General features: G+C 35.1%; 1 protein-coding gene across 1 annotated transcript in view; it reads right to left on the bottom strand.

Annotated features, from left to right (window-relative positions):
- LOC137394551 (uncharacterized) overlaps positions 1 to 15,891 on the bottom strand; it is a 28,264-nt gene extending 12,373 nt beyond the window's left edge. The window contains exons 1-4 of the mRNA XM_068081276.1: positions 15,757 to 15,891; positions 14,588 to 14,756; positions 7,619 to 7,807; positions 2,377 to 2,518 (exon numbers count right to left, since the gene is read on the bottom strand). Coding sequence (XP_067937377.1) covers positions 2,377 to 2,518; positions 7,619 to 7,791 — 315 coding nt within the window. The 5' untranslated portion in view covers positions 7,792 to 7,807; positions 14,588 to 14,756; positions 15,757 to 15,891. The remainder of the gene's footprint in view (positions 1 to 2,376; positions 2,519 to 7,618; positions 7,808 to 14,587; positions 14,757 to 15,756) is intronic.
- Positions 15,892 to 16,364: the final 473 nt, after the last annotated feature.

The raw sequence follows: 16,364 nt of genomic DNA, 5'->3' as shown, positions 1-16,364 counted from the left end.
AAAAAACCATAAATTTTCTGTCCAAAGACTTTTTTATTACCCAGGAAACGCCGGGCATTCACCTAGTTTATAATGTTTCAGTGCTTAATACAAACTTCAATTCATTAGCCATGGGTCCCAAGATAGCTAGTGATGCTGAAAGGAGAAGTAAGCAAATGATTACTATGGAAACGCAGCTGTAGATATTCAAGAAATATGAAGAAGGTTCGCAGGGCATAAAGCTCGCTAAGGCTGTGTAACCAATCGACAATTGGAACAATTATCAAAAGCTTCCTTCTACACTACATACTTGTATTTATATGTTATCATAATGTACTGTAATGTGTAAAATTATATAAGTATGTATTACTTACTATACTACTTTGCTACTAATTTTTAATACGTACAGTACGGTGGGTGTACATACCATAACATGTCTAATTGAGCGCCATGACGCTCTACTTTTTAATATATATATATACTTTTTACTATAATATGTACATATAATGATAATCAATCAAACCCTACAAATATATATATTCATGAACAAGTGACATAAGCGAACCATACTTATATTACGTGCAAAAACCAAGTTTAACGTTTTTAAAACTAAAATATTTGCATCATTTGGTCGGATAGCTGCGTTCTGATTGTTGCTTTTGATGGAACGAACATCTTCTGGTTGTCCAATACCTTCCACAATGTATTCTGACTTCAACTCTTCTTCTGCACTGCTGAACTAATCGGTATTAGTGCCCAAACAATTTGTTGGCAGAGCAATACTTTTACGCGTTGCATTTAGCACGAAACTCAATGCGTAAAAGTTTTGCTCGCTAAACGAAATCTTTAGCCTAAAACTAGTTGTTCACCTACCGTCGTAAATGTAAACCGTTTTTATATACGTGTACTTCGAAGTATCAAGACCGCGTTAAACAAGGTACTAATAGCCTGAGACAGTTATTAATTATTTCTATGGCACTGCTTTCAAAGTTTTAACGAAAAAAATGAAAAGCTTTGGAGTTGGACAATGAGAGAATTAATTGTTATTGAGGTAAACGATTCATTATTAAAATGATTTTGTGGACACTTTTCTACTTATCAGTTGATATTATGGTTTCGTAAAGAACAAAGATTGTCGAAGTGGTGGTCAAATGGAGGTGGCGTTCAATTAGAGTGTGGCGCCCTATTTTTCCACCCTTCTCTCACAGTGGTGGTCAAATAAAGGTAGCGTTCAAATTGAGGTGGCATTCAATTAGAGGTTTTACGATATATGCAATGTGTATACCCTACAGGATGAAATTATACGCAGAGTTAAAGTTCACGAAAATTGTTTTTTCATGCATATTGGCGGACTAATTTATTAGCGGATGAACACATTCGAGAATAAATTAATCCGTGAATGCAGCTAGCAATAGAGTAAAACGTTCACATGCGTATACCACGTGTTTAGGTTTCTACTTAGGAAAATTATGTCGATCATGGTAAGCTAAAAATCTTTGGCTGCATCCAGAGGTTTCCATAAATATTCATCGATTTGAAAGCCTTTAGAGATCCAACAACTTGTGTTAAGTTATGAGATTTTTTTAACGTAAAGAACTGCATGAGGGATTTTTGCGATGATGATGCCGTGCCGAATTCCGAATAACTTGAGACCCGAGCCGTATAACTTCACATAGCTTGCGAAGCTACACGGCTCTGCTTTGGTGATGCATTCGCAATGGGGTTAACTTAAAGCCCTAGAGATGATTTTAAAGGAGTTTGGAACTCAGCTACGTTTACTAACTCTGCTTAGCGGCTAGTTTTTAATTTGAGGTAGTAGTTATTCTCTTTTGTGTTAAAAATAAAACTAATTATTCCCGGATTTTAATAATTCACGAAATTGACTACGCGAATTATTAAATCCATCGAATAGTTTCCTCCTGTAGGGTATAAATAAATTGGATATATACCTATTCATTGAATACATGTATAACCCAGCATTTAAGCGTTATACATGTGTATATACATGCTACATATATATTCCTTTATATATACATACATATCTAAGCATTCAATATACTTACTTTACAATTGACCTCAAATATGGGCATTCAGACATTTATTTATTTTTCACCTCCACCCGTGTGTCAAACAAGGTTACATTCTGTATTGAAGCTCAAGTATTGGCAACACCAGAACTTACCAATGGCAGAACAATAGTGCGTAAAGGAGTAATCTATTTGTTGTTTCTCAGGAAACCAAGCTTGTGGGTGCAACCAATGAGAATAGTCATATATTACCATGCCATAATATCGGTATGACACGAAACTCAGGCTTTAGCAAGACAGGCAAGCATAAATGAAACCTAGTCATGTTTTACCCAAGCTATTTTCATACATGTTAGATTGTGACAACTACCTTGATGTACTTGTGAAGCTGGTAGTGCTGAGCAAAGCTCTCCAGGTAATCCAGCACATCTTTATGGCCGATAAATGATTCATAGATCTTATCCGAGAATGGAAATCCTGGGAAAGCCATCACTTCCTTTGGTAAATTAGTTCTGTGAGATAATAAAACCATTAGAGTCTGTCGACTTGTGAAATAGCAGAATCATGAAAAAGCATTCACAATCATGCTATAATCCTTTAGAATGAGCTCATTAAATATTACTATATGCATCCAAACGAAGGGCAACAAAAAATAACCAATACGGGGAAGCCTGATAGTTGAAACCACAAAGTGGGAGGCCTTATTATGCGTGTATATGTGGAATACTACATAACATAACGTTAACTGCCAAAAATTATTTGCTTTGCCAATTGAGCATACGTAGCATCTAATGTGCAAGTTAAGATGACACATGTTTGTAAAAGTATATGGTTTGTAATAAATGGGCCATTTGCCTATTTATTGCAAACCTAAATTATGCATGAAGGCTAACCTTGAGAGACAAGAGCAGGGTGAGAACTTGAGTAGGCAAACTTTCAATGTAAAGAACTAAAATTTTACTCGGTTTACAGGTGAACACACAAAGCTTACTAACCAAACAATAAATACTTTTAATTGGTTAATAACAGTTGTTAAAGCCTCCTTCAAACTCTATTCTAACACGATGTGGATAGCAAACTGATGAGATTTCTACAAAAGATTTAAGCAATAGACATAGCCCTCCAGTATGATGCAGACGGGAATGCCTGGGTTGATCAAATTTCATCCCTGCTTGACCAATGTGAGGCCTAACAGTGCCTTTAACCCTGCTGTTGGCTTTAAACAGCACTTGCTAAATTTAAATTTGAACATCAAATACTTTAAATATACATTATTTAGAAGTTGTTACATCTTTTCTATAATTTACCCTATCGAAACCCACACGATTCAGCTAAAGGTTTATAAGCAGAAACTAACCATAAAGGAATGCATATGACAAATCAATATTCATGTTGATGGCACAAATACAGTTGACAGTCTCTATCATTAAGATTAGTAGAATAATATACTGAAAAATATTGTATAGTTTGGCAAAGAGACTACACTTAGGATCTACACAACGTAAATATAAGTTCTTATGGTTTACTAACTTATTAACTCGTGAAAACGAAGCATTACGATGACCTTAACCCATGCAAATTTTGCGTTGAACCAGTTAGTATAAGCAGAGCGTACAGTGGGCAACCATAAGAAAACCCTGTATAAGTTTATGGGAACATAGTTTCTCGATGAGAGGTGAAGATATAATCTGAAGTGTTTGAATGTTGTCTAGTCTGAACATAGCTTAACGTCTGAAACCTGGAAGAAGCAAATAAAAGCAGTAGCATATTTGCAAGCTTTTGCAATTCAGAGCCTAAAGATATGGAATAAATATATTCCAAATTTCAAATAATATTTTCAATGAAAAAAAGCTAAAAGATGAACGTTTTCTAAAATAGATTATCAAGCATCCTGGTAGTTATTTTGCCCTCATCATCAGCCGACTGCGTCAGAGGCCTTCCTTCCTATTTGGTCATCAACAATTAAAAAAAATATATAAATTTCGCTGTTCTAAAATACTAATAGATATTCACGTCAACAAAACATATCTTCTCACGTTTTCCTTTTCTCATAGATCTTATCTTAGAACGGAGATCGCGGGTCAGCCATCACTTCCTTTGGTAAATTAGTTATGTGAGATAATCAAACCCGTAGATTATGTTGACTTGTGAAATAACAGAAGCACGAAAAAGAGTTTACAATCATGCTATAATCCTTTAGATAGGCATGTAAGAGTAAAACAAAACATTTCAGTAAGCCCTCCTACTTTATGGGGTGGGGGCACATTCATAATGTATCGCTATATGTATCCAATGAAGTCCAACAGAAAATCCGAAATACCAGCCTGAGTGGAAATCGTTGAAGCCTGATAGTTGAAATTGCAGAGTGGGAGGCCTTACTATGCATGTATATGTGGAATACTACACAACGAAAACTGCCAAAGATGATTTGTGTGGCCAATTAAGCACAGTGTGTAGCGTGCAAGTTAAAATGACATCAGAATTATGCATGAAGGGTAACCTTGAGACACGGGCAGGATGATTTGTGATTTATTTTCATCAACTAAATTAGTTAAACAAAAGAAAAAAGCTGGAAGAGTGATAAAGCCCAGAATACGCAATAGCATAGCTAGTCATGGCATTGGGCTTGTCGTCATAGTGTAATCAACGTCAATTTTTATGGGTAATTAGGTTTCATTCACCTGTTAAAAGATGCAACCTAAGTTCTCTCTTAAAACTGGCCACCTCTATGCTTTTAATAGTCTTAGGGAGTTGGTTCCAAAAAATGGCCTGTTGGTAATCCACCCTGCGATGGCCTGCACGGGAAGATTGTGGGAGATTGTGGTCAGAACGTGAGTTGGCAACCTCTCAATTTGAGAAACTGAAATTTTACTTATGGTTGTTTACAGGTGAACACACAAAGCATACTAACCAAATAAAAAATATTTGTAGTTGTTTTGAAGCCTCCTTCAAACTCAACACTGTTCTAACACACTACTGATGGTAAACTGATGCGATTTGTGCAATAGACATACCAAAGGAATATGATGCAGATGGGAATGCCTGGCTAAGTCAAATTTCATCTCTGCTTGGCCAATTTGAACCATGTGGTTGGCTTTATACTGCATTTGCTAAATTTAAATTCAAACTTCAATTGCTTTATATATACACCTGACAATCTCTATCATTAAGACTAGTAGAATAATATACTGAAGAATATTGTATAGTTTGGCAAAGAGACTACGCTTACGATCTACACAATGTAAATATAAGTTCTTATGGTTTACAAACTTATTAACTCGTGAAAACGAAGCATTACGATGACCTTAAAGATGTAGTTGCGTCAAAATTTAAGTTGATCTTAAAAGAAAGCATTTTTTTTCTCTATCAGTTGATATGTTGTTTGTTGTGTTACGCGATCGCATTGCCAAGATATTTGAAGATTAAAACCGAAAAAATCTGATCGCCGTAAAAACGCTCAGGCCACCAAAACGTGCCCAGACTTGCCCAAAATGATGTCACGCGTTTGGCAACCTGTCTTTATCTCTCGTATTCACATCGGGTATTTGCGATAAAAGTCTAGTCTTACGCGGCTCTATTGGCATATATCTTATTTTGTATTTGCTCATGTTGGCTAGAATAAAATTTTAAATCCTGCTACAGATGCATGATTATGAATGTTTCAAAGGCCTCAAATAACGAAAATTGAAAATTTGTTCTACTCACTTTCTCCAAATGTTGTGTAAACATTTGGGTACCGACTACCAATTCTACCGGTCTACGGTAATTCTGTCAAGTCACTATTGTAGAACGCGGTCTTTGTATCAGCTCAGTTCTGCAGCTACCCATACAAACGATATACAGCCTCCCATAAGCCCCGCCCACATTATGTCGCCTATTACCTATTGCCTACGTACTAGTTTCTTACTAGTATTCTTACCGAATACTAGATAAGTGAAATAAGCAAGCCACCTCTTTGAAAAGAATATAGACAAGGATAGAGTTTTAAGGATGAGAAGTCTGCTGCAAACTGGATTTGAACTCACATTCTCCCGTTCTGCGGACACCCATATACCATATCCGATTTACTACAATATTCTGCAAATCATGTTTTGCATTATCTTTAACAATATTATTTTATTATATAATTTTTACAAGCAAAAATATTTTCATCTCGGCATAAAGCTTTTATTAAAAATATTCATCAAGTCGTGGCCACTCACATAGTATTAGCTGATACAATAAGACAAATTCATCTACTGCAACAAACTCAAACAAAACATCATGGCTTATCCAGCACGCATTCAAGTCTCGCTTTCTCCTTTATGGCAGTTTCCACACTGACAAAGCTTCTTCGGCTGGTGGGATGACATAAACATTCTGTAATCAGTAAAACAAGTAAATGTAAACAAAGTAGATGCAATAAATATGTCATTCATAGATATGTCATTCTAAAGCGTATCTATTGACAGCTTCCAAATTGGGAGTTAAATAGATTGCGAGTGTAATTTTAAAAACGAATAAACATTTAATAAAGGCACCGGTACGCCAAGCCAACGATTCGAAGCTTTGGTTCTGGAAATTAAAGATTTGCAATGATCAATCGATTTTACCCACTTCCTACGAGTGAAAATAATTTGTAATCATGACTCTAATTTACCAAAGAAAATTCGAAAAAAATATTATAGCTAGGTAAAACGGCAGATAAGCTATGAAACGATGATTGGAGATAGCAAAGAATTATCATTTTATTAATTAGTATATGTATTTATGACTATAAAAAACATTACATTTACTAAAGTATAGAAGACTCTAAGTTAATTTACCTCCATTCTGTCTTCTTCTGCAGCAAAACGCTGCTGACCCCTGTCAGCTTTGGCCATAGGCTGTCTACTCTAATCTTATACTAAAAGTTGCTCAGATAACTCTGAGTAGCGGTCGCTCGAACTTGAAGCCATTTTAAAACTATGTATAACTTAGTAATTGTTGAAACGCGTTGAATCAGCAACGAATGAGAATGAATTCTCTAATTAGGAGAATCTTCGAGATCACAGACAACGCGCTTTACGAGTGATAACATTTATTACGGCCTATATAAAAATTTCGCGCGCATGATTGGCTAACGAATCGACCTCATATTTATTGCTCGTGGTTTCGTTTCAGATACCTTGCTTGTGACGTCACGAAATAGGCACCCGCTGGAACGTGAGCTTTTTAAAAGAGGGCCTCATTCAAACGCATATATCTCTGGACAGGGTTGGTCTACAAAGACAAAAATGGCATCAAATTGTAGCTGATGTTTTAGCCTTTTATGGGTCCTAATTGACTTTTTTGATGCAACTACATCTTTAAACCATGCAAATTTTGCGCTGAACCTATTAGCATAAGCAGAGCTTACAGTAGGACAACCATAAAAAACGCTATATGAGATTATGCAAATGTAATTTCTCGATGAGAGACGAAAATTTAATTAAAAGTGTTTTAATGTTGTCTAGTCTGAACATAGCTTAACATCCGAATCCTGAAAGAAGCAAAAGCAGTAAAATATCACTTGATGTATAAGTAAACAACATCAACAAATATAAGTAAAAGAGCCACATCATAGTTGATTACGAATCTAAGAAGAACCACACCTCAACTGATTGTACATGCTGGTAGGCTTGTAGGGGTCATCTAGTATCCAAGTGCCACCAACTTTGTCACTTCTTTCATAAGCAACGTAATGTAGCTTGTTGCTATCTGAGACTAGTGAACGGAGTGCTGCCAGACCAGCTGCACCGGCTCCAATAACTACCACTCTCTTCATGGTCTCTGGGTAGGATCTGTAACAGCGCCAGTTACCATCAATTGTTTGATTTTTCTTAATCAAGGTAATAATTGATCAAATTTTACATAAAATAGCAAACTGTCAAAAACTCCTCTCAGCTATAGAAGCAATCAACATTGCAATGTTTACCCAACAACCAAGTGAATCCAAACATCTACCCATACCTATATATCTTGCTGATCAATGACGTACATTCTAAAGGCCTTCTACCTATTATCCAGTAATGAATGTTACATAGAAGTAATAAATGTTAAGACAAATGACAAGACCATTACAAGATAAACAATAATAGATTATAAGCAAATATTATTCATGTGATATTCAAACTGTCGATATGAGTAACTCAATTGTAGCAGCATGGGCTTTGTCCTTTTTTTGCCCATGGGCTCCGCAAAACACTCTTTTCTACAAATGCTGCAAGACTCTTCTTATGAAGGCAGTGAGTGTACGTATTACCTATCAGTGCTAAATCTGATTATCCTGAGCCCAACCAAATCTGTTGTTTCAACAAGTTCAGGTCGGTTACATGAATTCGAAAACCATTTGACAAAAGACCAGTAAAAATGAGAGGGTGCAGTCTGGCTACATCTCTCAAAAATTGATGAGGCAACTTGTGCGAACCAAGTTTTACTTATTAAGAATATACAAATCTTTGGTTATAAAAAATATAGAATACATGTACTATGTCATCAAATCAACACTTACCAGTAAAAGCTACATACATGGTAAGCTTTAAGAATTTGTATGAAATGCATTTTTGTTAAAGATGAAGTGATCATCATAAAAATCGTTTTAATATTGATATTTCCTATTCAACAACTTTTTACAATGGTTTATGCTAATTAGTCAATGATTGTCTACCACTTCCACAACATTTTGAATCAGTCAAGCATATAAAACAATACGTGATGACTTAATCAATGAGACTCCACAATGAAGGTTTTACTAAGAGTAGCTATTACATGATTACACCTTTTACCAATATAACTCCTCAGTCTCAAAAAAGAGACAGCTCTTTCAAACTCTGTAACACTAATACTGTAACACTAATACTGTAACACTAATACTGTAACACTAATACTGTAATACTGTAACACTAATACTGTAATACTGTCACACTAATACTGTAATACTGTCACACTAATACTGTAATACTGTAACACTAATACTGTAATACTGTCACACTAATACTGTAATATTGTCACACTAATACTGTAATACTGTCACACTAATACTGTAATACTGTAACACTAATACTGTAATACTGTCACACTAATACTGTAATATTGTCACACTAATACTGTAATACTGTCACACTAATACTGTAATACTGTCACACTAATACTGTAACACTAATACTGTAATGCTGTCACACTAATACTGTAATACTGTCACACTAATACTATAATACTGTCACACTAATACTGTAATACTGTAACACTAATACTGTAACACTAATACTGTAATATTGTCACATTAATCTAACAAAATAAGTCGTTATTTTTTCAACCTGAATATGAATTCAGTACTCAACAGAAGTGACTAAATACTGCATCGCTACTATAACAATCGATCGCAATGAGCAACTGCCATGTTGATTGCCAAGTATCCTGTTAGCAATAAAAAGACACTTTAGCTCTAGCCACTGCTTTGAGGTGATCCTAATAAAATCCAATTCTCCTACTTATGATAGTAACTAAAAACAAACCATAAATAAAGTGCAAGTGTACTTTAATTACTTTAAAGTCTCATTGAATAGAAATCTTGAAGCAGATAGCAAGACAGCCAAGAAAAAATACCATCATTTAGGTAACCATAATCATGACCTACCGGCAGCTCTCTGTTGCTATATTTGTACATGTACAATATAACAATACATACATAATATATTGTAAGATGTATGTAATATATGCACATATATCGCTACAATATTAGACAACAACAAAACCGAATTGAAAATGCATAATTGTTAGCGATAAATAATTCTTTGATGAATTTGTTGATATCAGAGATTAATGCGATGGATTTACAGATTATAAATTAAGGCTAAACTAGTATGACTACAAACATCAACATGCTGTCTTCCAATTACTTTGAGATGGCTATGTGAGAATTGCTTATAGACAGCTGTCATAGGAGTAATTTGACGAGGTAAAATGTTTACACTAAACATAGCAAATAACATTAATCTCTAAAAATTGAGAATAAACTAAACCTATAAATCTATACAAGGGATATGACATCGCACTGATGATCCCTCACTCGAACAGCTCATTTAAAGAATAGTCTGCACAGGATTGTGTACACAAGCAACATAGCCTCTCTGGGTGTTCTATACAAAAGCTACTTAATGCTACTTCTGATATTAAGACAGTTTTAAGATACATGTATTTGGTGCAATCAGACCATCAAGAGAAGGAAAGCCATTGATATATGACGTTTTAGTATGTTTCTTAAACATGCAGATTAGCGCTTGTTTCCATTGATCATTCATGTTATGGGCTACAATTAATATTTTCTGAAAATTTTCGGTATCTGTAGAATTGTCAACAGTGATGAGAAAGTGTAAAATTAGTGTAAAAGCTAGTAATGCAAAATAAATCATCAGCTAGATCAGTTACACAAAAAAGGATTAATACAAACCCAAAAAAGATTCATGTGGCACTTATAACATTGCACTTCTATCAGCATGTTTTTCTCAACGCTACAGCTGTTTGCTGCTTCTCAAAAAAAAGCAAATTCAGTTTAGGATATAACCTTCTATGTCACAAGTTTGCCATAATTTTTGTCACAATTGTCTTTTCTTAACCAGTCAAGTGATGTGGTTAGTGTAGTAATACAATGTAGTAATGTGTATTGTAATACTACAGAGCTCTTTCTACTACCTCTTCCATGTTGCTTATACATGTATATACTTTTGACAAAGTCAACTAAAATTGTTTTGTTTATAATATTTCTATTGTCTCACATCATCATCCTAAATTTTGGTTTTCTATGCGCCTTCTTCATAACAAAACAGCAAATGGATTGACTTGTAATATTTAGCCTTTTAATACGTTTTTTGAACAATTTAGATTTTAGAGCTTCATGAGTGCTTACAGCCTGCCCAATAAGGATATATCACAAGGTTAACAGCGTCTTGCCGTTAGGATTTCAATTGTTTATCGTTACTCATTCTAAGCAATCTACTAAAGTTATGAACAGGGGTCAATGCATTAATTCAGTAGTGTCAAATATGTCTCGCGTTCCACGCATATCCCTGATAGTTCTCTCTAGGCAAAAACCTATGAAGATAGACGTTTGAGGTGTTAACTCTCCTCTAGTTGTAGACCTAGTTACGATAGTCATCTCGAAGTGGCTGTTCATTATTTCTGTATACGCAAATGATAAATCTTGATGGCAATCCTTATCTCACAGCATTTTCATAAATGAGAGCTGGTGTTTTTGCAGTGAAGATTAAAATATCTACAGGCCTGAACTCGTACAGAGCATTTTTTTACCTTTTTTTCAAGCTTGCTGATACATCTAATAACCCTTTTCTGTATATTATTTATCGCTTCAATGGCAGTCCTTTGGATTGAATCCTACACAGTGTTAGCATATTTCAAGATTGGACAGTATAGACTGACATGAGTTAAAGGCAGAGGCATCATAGAGAGAATGTTTTATAAATCCAAGTATAGTTGACTCTCTTAAAATGAATTCCGTTACTCTGGATATCGGAGAAGACTAACAAATTTGAGCATCACAGTTGCAATCAAAGTTCAGTTAGGTTCAAACAATTGAGAATCAGTTGATTATGATTTCTAGTATAAATTTAGAAAATTATTAAATGTAAGAAATGTATCTATTGGAGCCATTTATATAAACCCCTTCCAAGCGTGAAATGTGTTTGTTTGGTCTTTTTGAAAGCATAAACATAGATGGCAAGTAAATAGTCTCTATACATTTTTAGGAAAGCTAAGGCACCATGGGCAATACAGTAGACGCTCCTACAACATAAATGATCTGCTCCAAGAACATTTACGCTATTACGGGATTTTACATTATAGGAACAGTAAAACGCATGTAAATTGCCTAATCCGTTTCAAGATCTTTCCAAACTCACACCTTTGGCAGGACATAAAAGAAAACTAGACATAACTTTTTAATGTGTGGGCTGTACCGTAACTATTATTGGTTTGCATCGACAAATTTCCTTCTTATTAACTTCACTTGAGTTTCATAGACCACAATTGCGTTAATTTTACAATAACTTGATGGGGAGCGCACATCTTTGACATTCATTCACAACGATTTACTTATTTTTTCTAAACAGCGAAGTCTATTCTGCAAAGTAAAACTAATAATAAATATTTTATACATCTACAATCAAGCGAAACAAAACAATATTTTTTACTATAAAAAAAGCGGTAGGCCTACTACATGTTCGTCTATCTGTACCCAAGAGTCAAGATTAAGATAAAATTTGATTAAGATTAAGATAAACATTTGACGATACTTCAACTTATGCCATTTAGATTGGTAGACCTAAACTGTAGCACCTGCACTAATCGATCACCTTCAAGTATTTATGAACAATTGCGCTGCTACATATTCTCTGTTTTGTCAACTCATCTGACGATCTATCACGACGAACTAGAATATCACGGATGTTGTATATATAAATAGATAAACGCGATATACACGTCTTTTTTCTCTTGCAAGTGCGGCAAGATAGGTTACCATTCAAATCGAATTGGACAACTCACCCGACTTGACACTTTACGTTATATCGAATTTTTTACGTAGTACAGAGCTAAAACTTCACATAAATTCTTAACGTTATCTGGAATTTACATAATAGGAGGTATACATTAAAAGAGCATCTACTGTAGGCCTACTTACTATTTGATAAAGCACTGTATAGTCAAAATATACGCTCAAATTACAGTAATAGTGGCTGACAGACTGTTTATGTCGATCAGGAATACCGTAGACCTAACTCCCAATCTTGCAACACTCCCAATGTTGATGGAAGCTCACTAGACTGCTCATCACTTATGAACACTCGGTGTCTTCTGTTGCTGAAAAAATGTTGAATCCAATTTATGAGCAGAGGGTTCAACTGAAGTATTCACTAGAGTTTACCCATTACAAGTATTAGCATTGACGCCAGCTGTGTTTAGATCATAACACGCCCATTACATCTCATTAAATCTCTGCTGTAAGTCATATTTTCACAATGCACGGCCGTGGTATATGCTTTTACTTCAAATGTTCCACTTGTTTGTATCTCATCTTCAGCATTTTCATTTTTAGTTTTCAAATTTTTCTTTTTGGTAATCCCTTCTTTGAGACCCTATAGTGACCATTATAATCCAGTATGGTTCGGGGCATGTTTAGCATAATAATTATACACAAAGTTAACGGTAACTTCCATCGCAAAAATCTAATTTCGATGTATTTAGTATAGAACTTTTATAAAAATTCAAAACTCTGATGCGGCCAACGCCAGTCAAATTAAACGCGATACATGTAGTTATCCAAGAGACTTTTCCTTTAAGAGAATAACTTTAGCACATGTGTTAAAATAAGCAATTAAATGTGATGAAATACATTAATGCACACACAAAAACATATACAGTAAAACATGGATAACTCGCCCTCGGATAGCTCGAACACATGGTTAACCCGAATGGTTTTGTTTGGTCCGTTCCCACGTAATGATAAATTGCTTTAGATAACTCGACCTCAACTTTGTTAACTCAAACAGTTTTTTGCCCAACGGCTACCAAAACGGTTGTTATCGCTTTAGAAAATCACTTTATTCCAAGCCATTGAGGTAAACCTCAACTTTTCGTAGTTCATAGGCGTCGTTATTATCATCGTCGGCAAAATATTTTTGTCAACGACTCTTCTAAAGGTTTGGTGAAATTTGATTTTTACCAAACATCCGTTTAGGCCCTCTGGAAGCAAGGAAAAGTGAGGTAACCTTCGCATAAACTTCAAGAAAAATCGGCAAAATTGATCTTGGTTAAAACGCTCAAAAGAAAAAGACGTCTTCTCTTCTGAGCATTTCAACAGCGATCAAGTTTTGCCAATTTTAATCTAAAAATCATCCTGGCAATCACATCACCTCTAACAACAAACCAATCTCAAGTGATGGAAAAATCTCTATACTTTTTGATAAAATTTTTTAAAACTTTACATTAGAAGCATTAATTTGAAACAAGCCATTTATGCTTTTGATTTATATTATAGTTTGTATATGTACACGTATCTACTAATAAATACATGGACTTGTGACAGTACTCTGATAACTTGAACGCTCTGATAACTCGAACACTTTCGCTCGGTCCCATGAAGTTTGAGTTATTCATGTTTGACTGTACAAGAAACCAAACATATCTACTTCCACGCAGGATTGCGGGTTTGCTGTTACGTATTGAATCGGAAATCCCTGCTCATCTTCATAGATAACGAAAACATAACTTTATGTTTTTGTTATTCAGTAGAATATATTTATACACTGTAGTGTTATCGTGCACCTTTTTGCGTCGCCATCTGCTGGAAATATTACATAAGGTCTAGTAGATGAGTGAACAAACCCGAATGAATGCAATTTTGAATAACAAAACAGAAAGACGCTTTCGTTACAAATGGATTTTTATCAGAAGGCGATTTTGTGCCATTGCTAGCACGAACCATTTCACTGTTTATAACTAATTCGGTAAAGTTTGATTAGCTTGTCTGCGTCACGTAGCTGAGTTGACATTGTTGGATAAGTACTCACCTCGATCACCAGTAGTTAGAAGAAGCTGGCTTCTCAATACACTGCTGTATATATATACATGTAGATATGATTGGGGCGCCTAAACTTGAGCAGACTTTGGGCTCCCATAGGTCCATGTATTTTGAGACGTGACCTCCCAATGCAGATCTGGCCTTCTTAACCCAAGTTCCTGCAAAGCAAGCGAGCATGCAACAGGCAACCATATACATGAAGATAACACGCCGTTTTTTGTTCTTGAGTCATTGTTAGACTGGTGTAACAAAACCATAGATGTATGTATATATATAGTCAAAACCGTTGAGGTAGATAGTCACAGCGTCGTTTAGGGAGAGTTACGCCATCAACGGAGCCTATGTAAACCTATCGAAAGTTCCAAATAAACATTGGCCACACCTACTTTTATATGGAACTAGCTGTGCTACCCGGCGTTGCCCGGGTAACAAAGAATTCTTTGGACAAAAAATTGTTTTGTATTCAACATATTACAATATTTGCCATTCAACTTTCAAACTACATATCATGAGAGAAGTGTTTTGTGTGGTTGAAATAAAGTACAAGAGAAAATAAAAACAACTGTAAAGGTTTTCAAGCTTTGTCAAACAACTGCAACTTTCAAAGTTTCAACTTTCAAACTTCATATCATGAGGAAAAAGTTTTGTGAGGGACAACTAAATTAAAAATAAATAAAACAATTGTAAAGATTTTCAAACCACGGTAAATTTAAAATTTCATAACTTTCAGCTACGTATACTTTTTAATAACGTACAGTGGAACCTCGGTTCGAAAACCGAGTTGTTTGAGATCCGAAACACTTTTTTCCATTAGAATGAATGTAAGTAAATTTTAATCCATTCTATTTTTAATTCCATTCAACTTGGGTAAAGTATTTTACACCATAAACTGTACTGTATACTGCATACTATAAATAAAAACGGGTAGATATAGATCGTGTTTAATTTTAATAAAAGGTGAACCATTTATGATGATGGAAAAATAAAACAAAAGTAAACATTCCGTATGCTTTGCTGTTAAAACATCAAAGACATTAAAAGTTAAGATAAAACGACAAAGATTGCAGCAATTGATTATGAAACAGCAAAAAAATGCAACAGATCAGTTACATCAAAAGTCGTAGGAAAATATAAACAGCAATGGCAGGTTTACTTTACATCTTCGAAGGAGAATCCTCCTCCTAACCAATTTAGGATAACTCGACTAAAGAGGTTATCTCTCTAGCAAATCTATTCGGTAAATCTCTTCGTCCCAGATGGTTCCTCCCTTTTTGTAAAGAATTTATGAAGCGTAAAATGCTTCTCCGTTTGTTAACGAATGCACGCATGCTGTTTCCGGAGCTGTTCCAATTGCAAAGCGCAGGCTCTCGAATTTATGTTCGCGATCCGAGACGAACAAATATCAGAATCTTCAGTTGATAACCAAGTTGGTAGAGAACCGAAGCGTCCAAAAGCCGAGGTTCCACTGTATATAATCAGTATACAAATCGCCAAATTTTAAGTTTGAGATAAAATATTGTCGGTATCGTTGGGCCGAATAAATTAGCCTTAACGAGAAAAGACGAATAAGCATCTCGTTGCATATTTTTGCAAAATATTTTTGAACAGAAACATCGTAACTCTTGGACGCAAGACTAAAATGATTAGCCCACGCATGCTGAGTGGAAGAATGAAAGTGGATACATTGGTCGACTTTCGGTGAAGCACTGGCGGCGGATATCCAGTTATACCATTAGAGCTAATACGGATTGTCGTAATTTTTGCCT

The sequence above is a fragment of the Watersipora subatra genome, chromosome 4 (assembly GCF_963576615.1).
Source record: "Watersipora subatra chromosome 4, tzWatSuba1.1, whole genome shotgun sequence".
In the NCBI taxonomy this organism is placed as follows: Eukaryota; Metazoa; Bryozoa; class Gymnolaemata; order Cheilostomatida; family Watersiporidae; genus Watersipora; species Watersipora subatra.
This window is presented reverse-complemented; position numbering and strand designations above follow the sequence as displayed.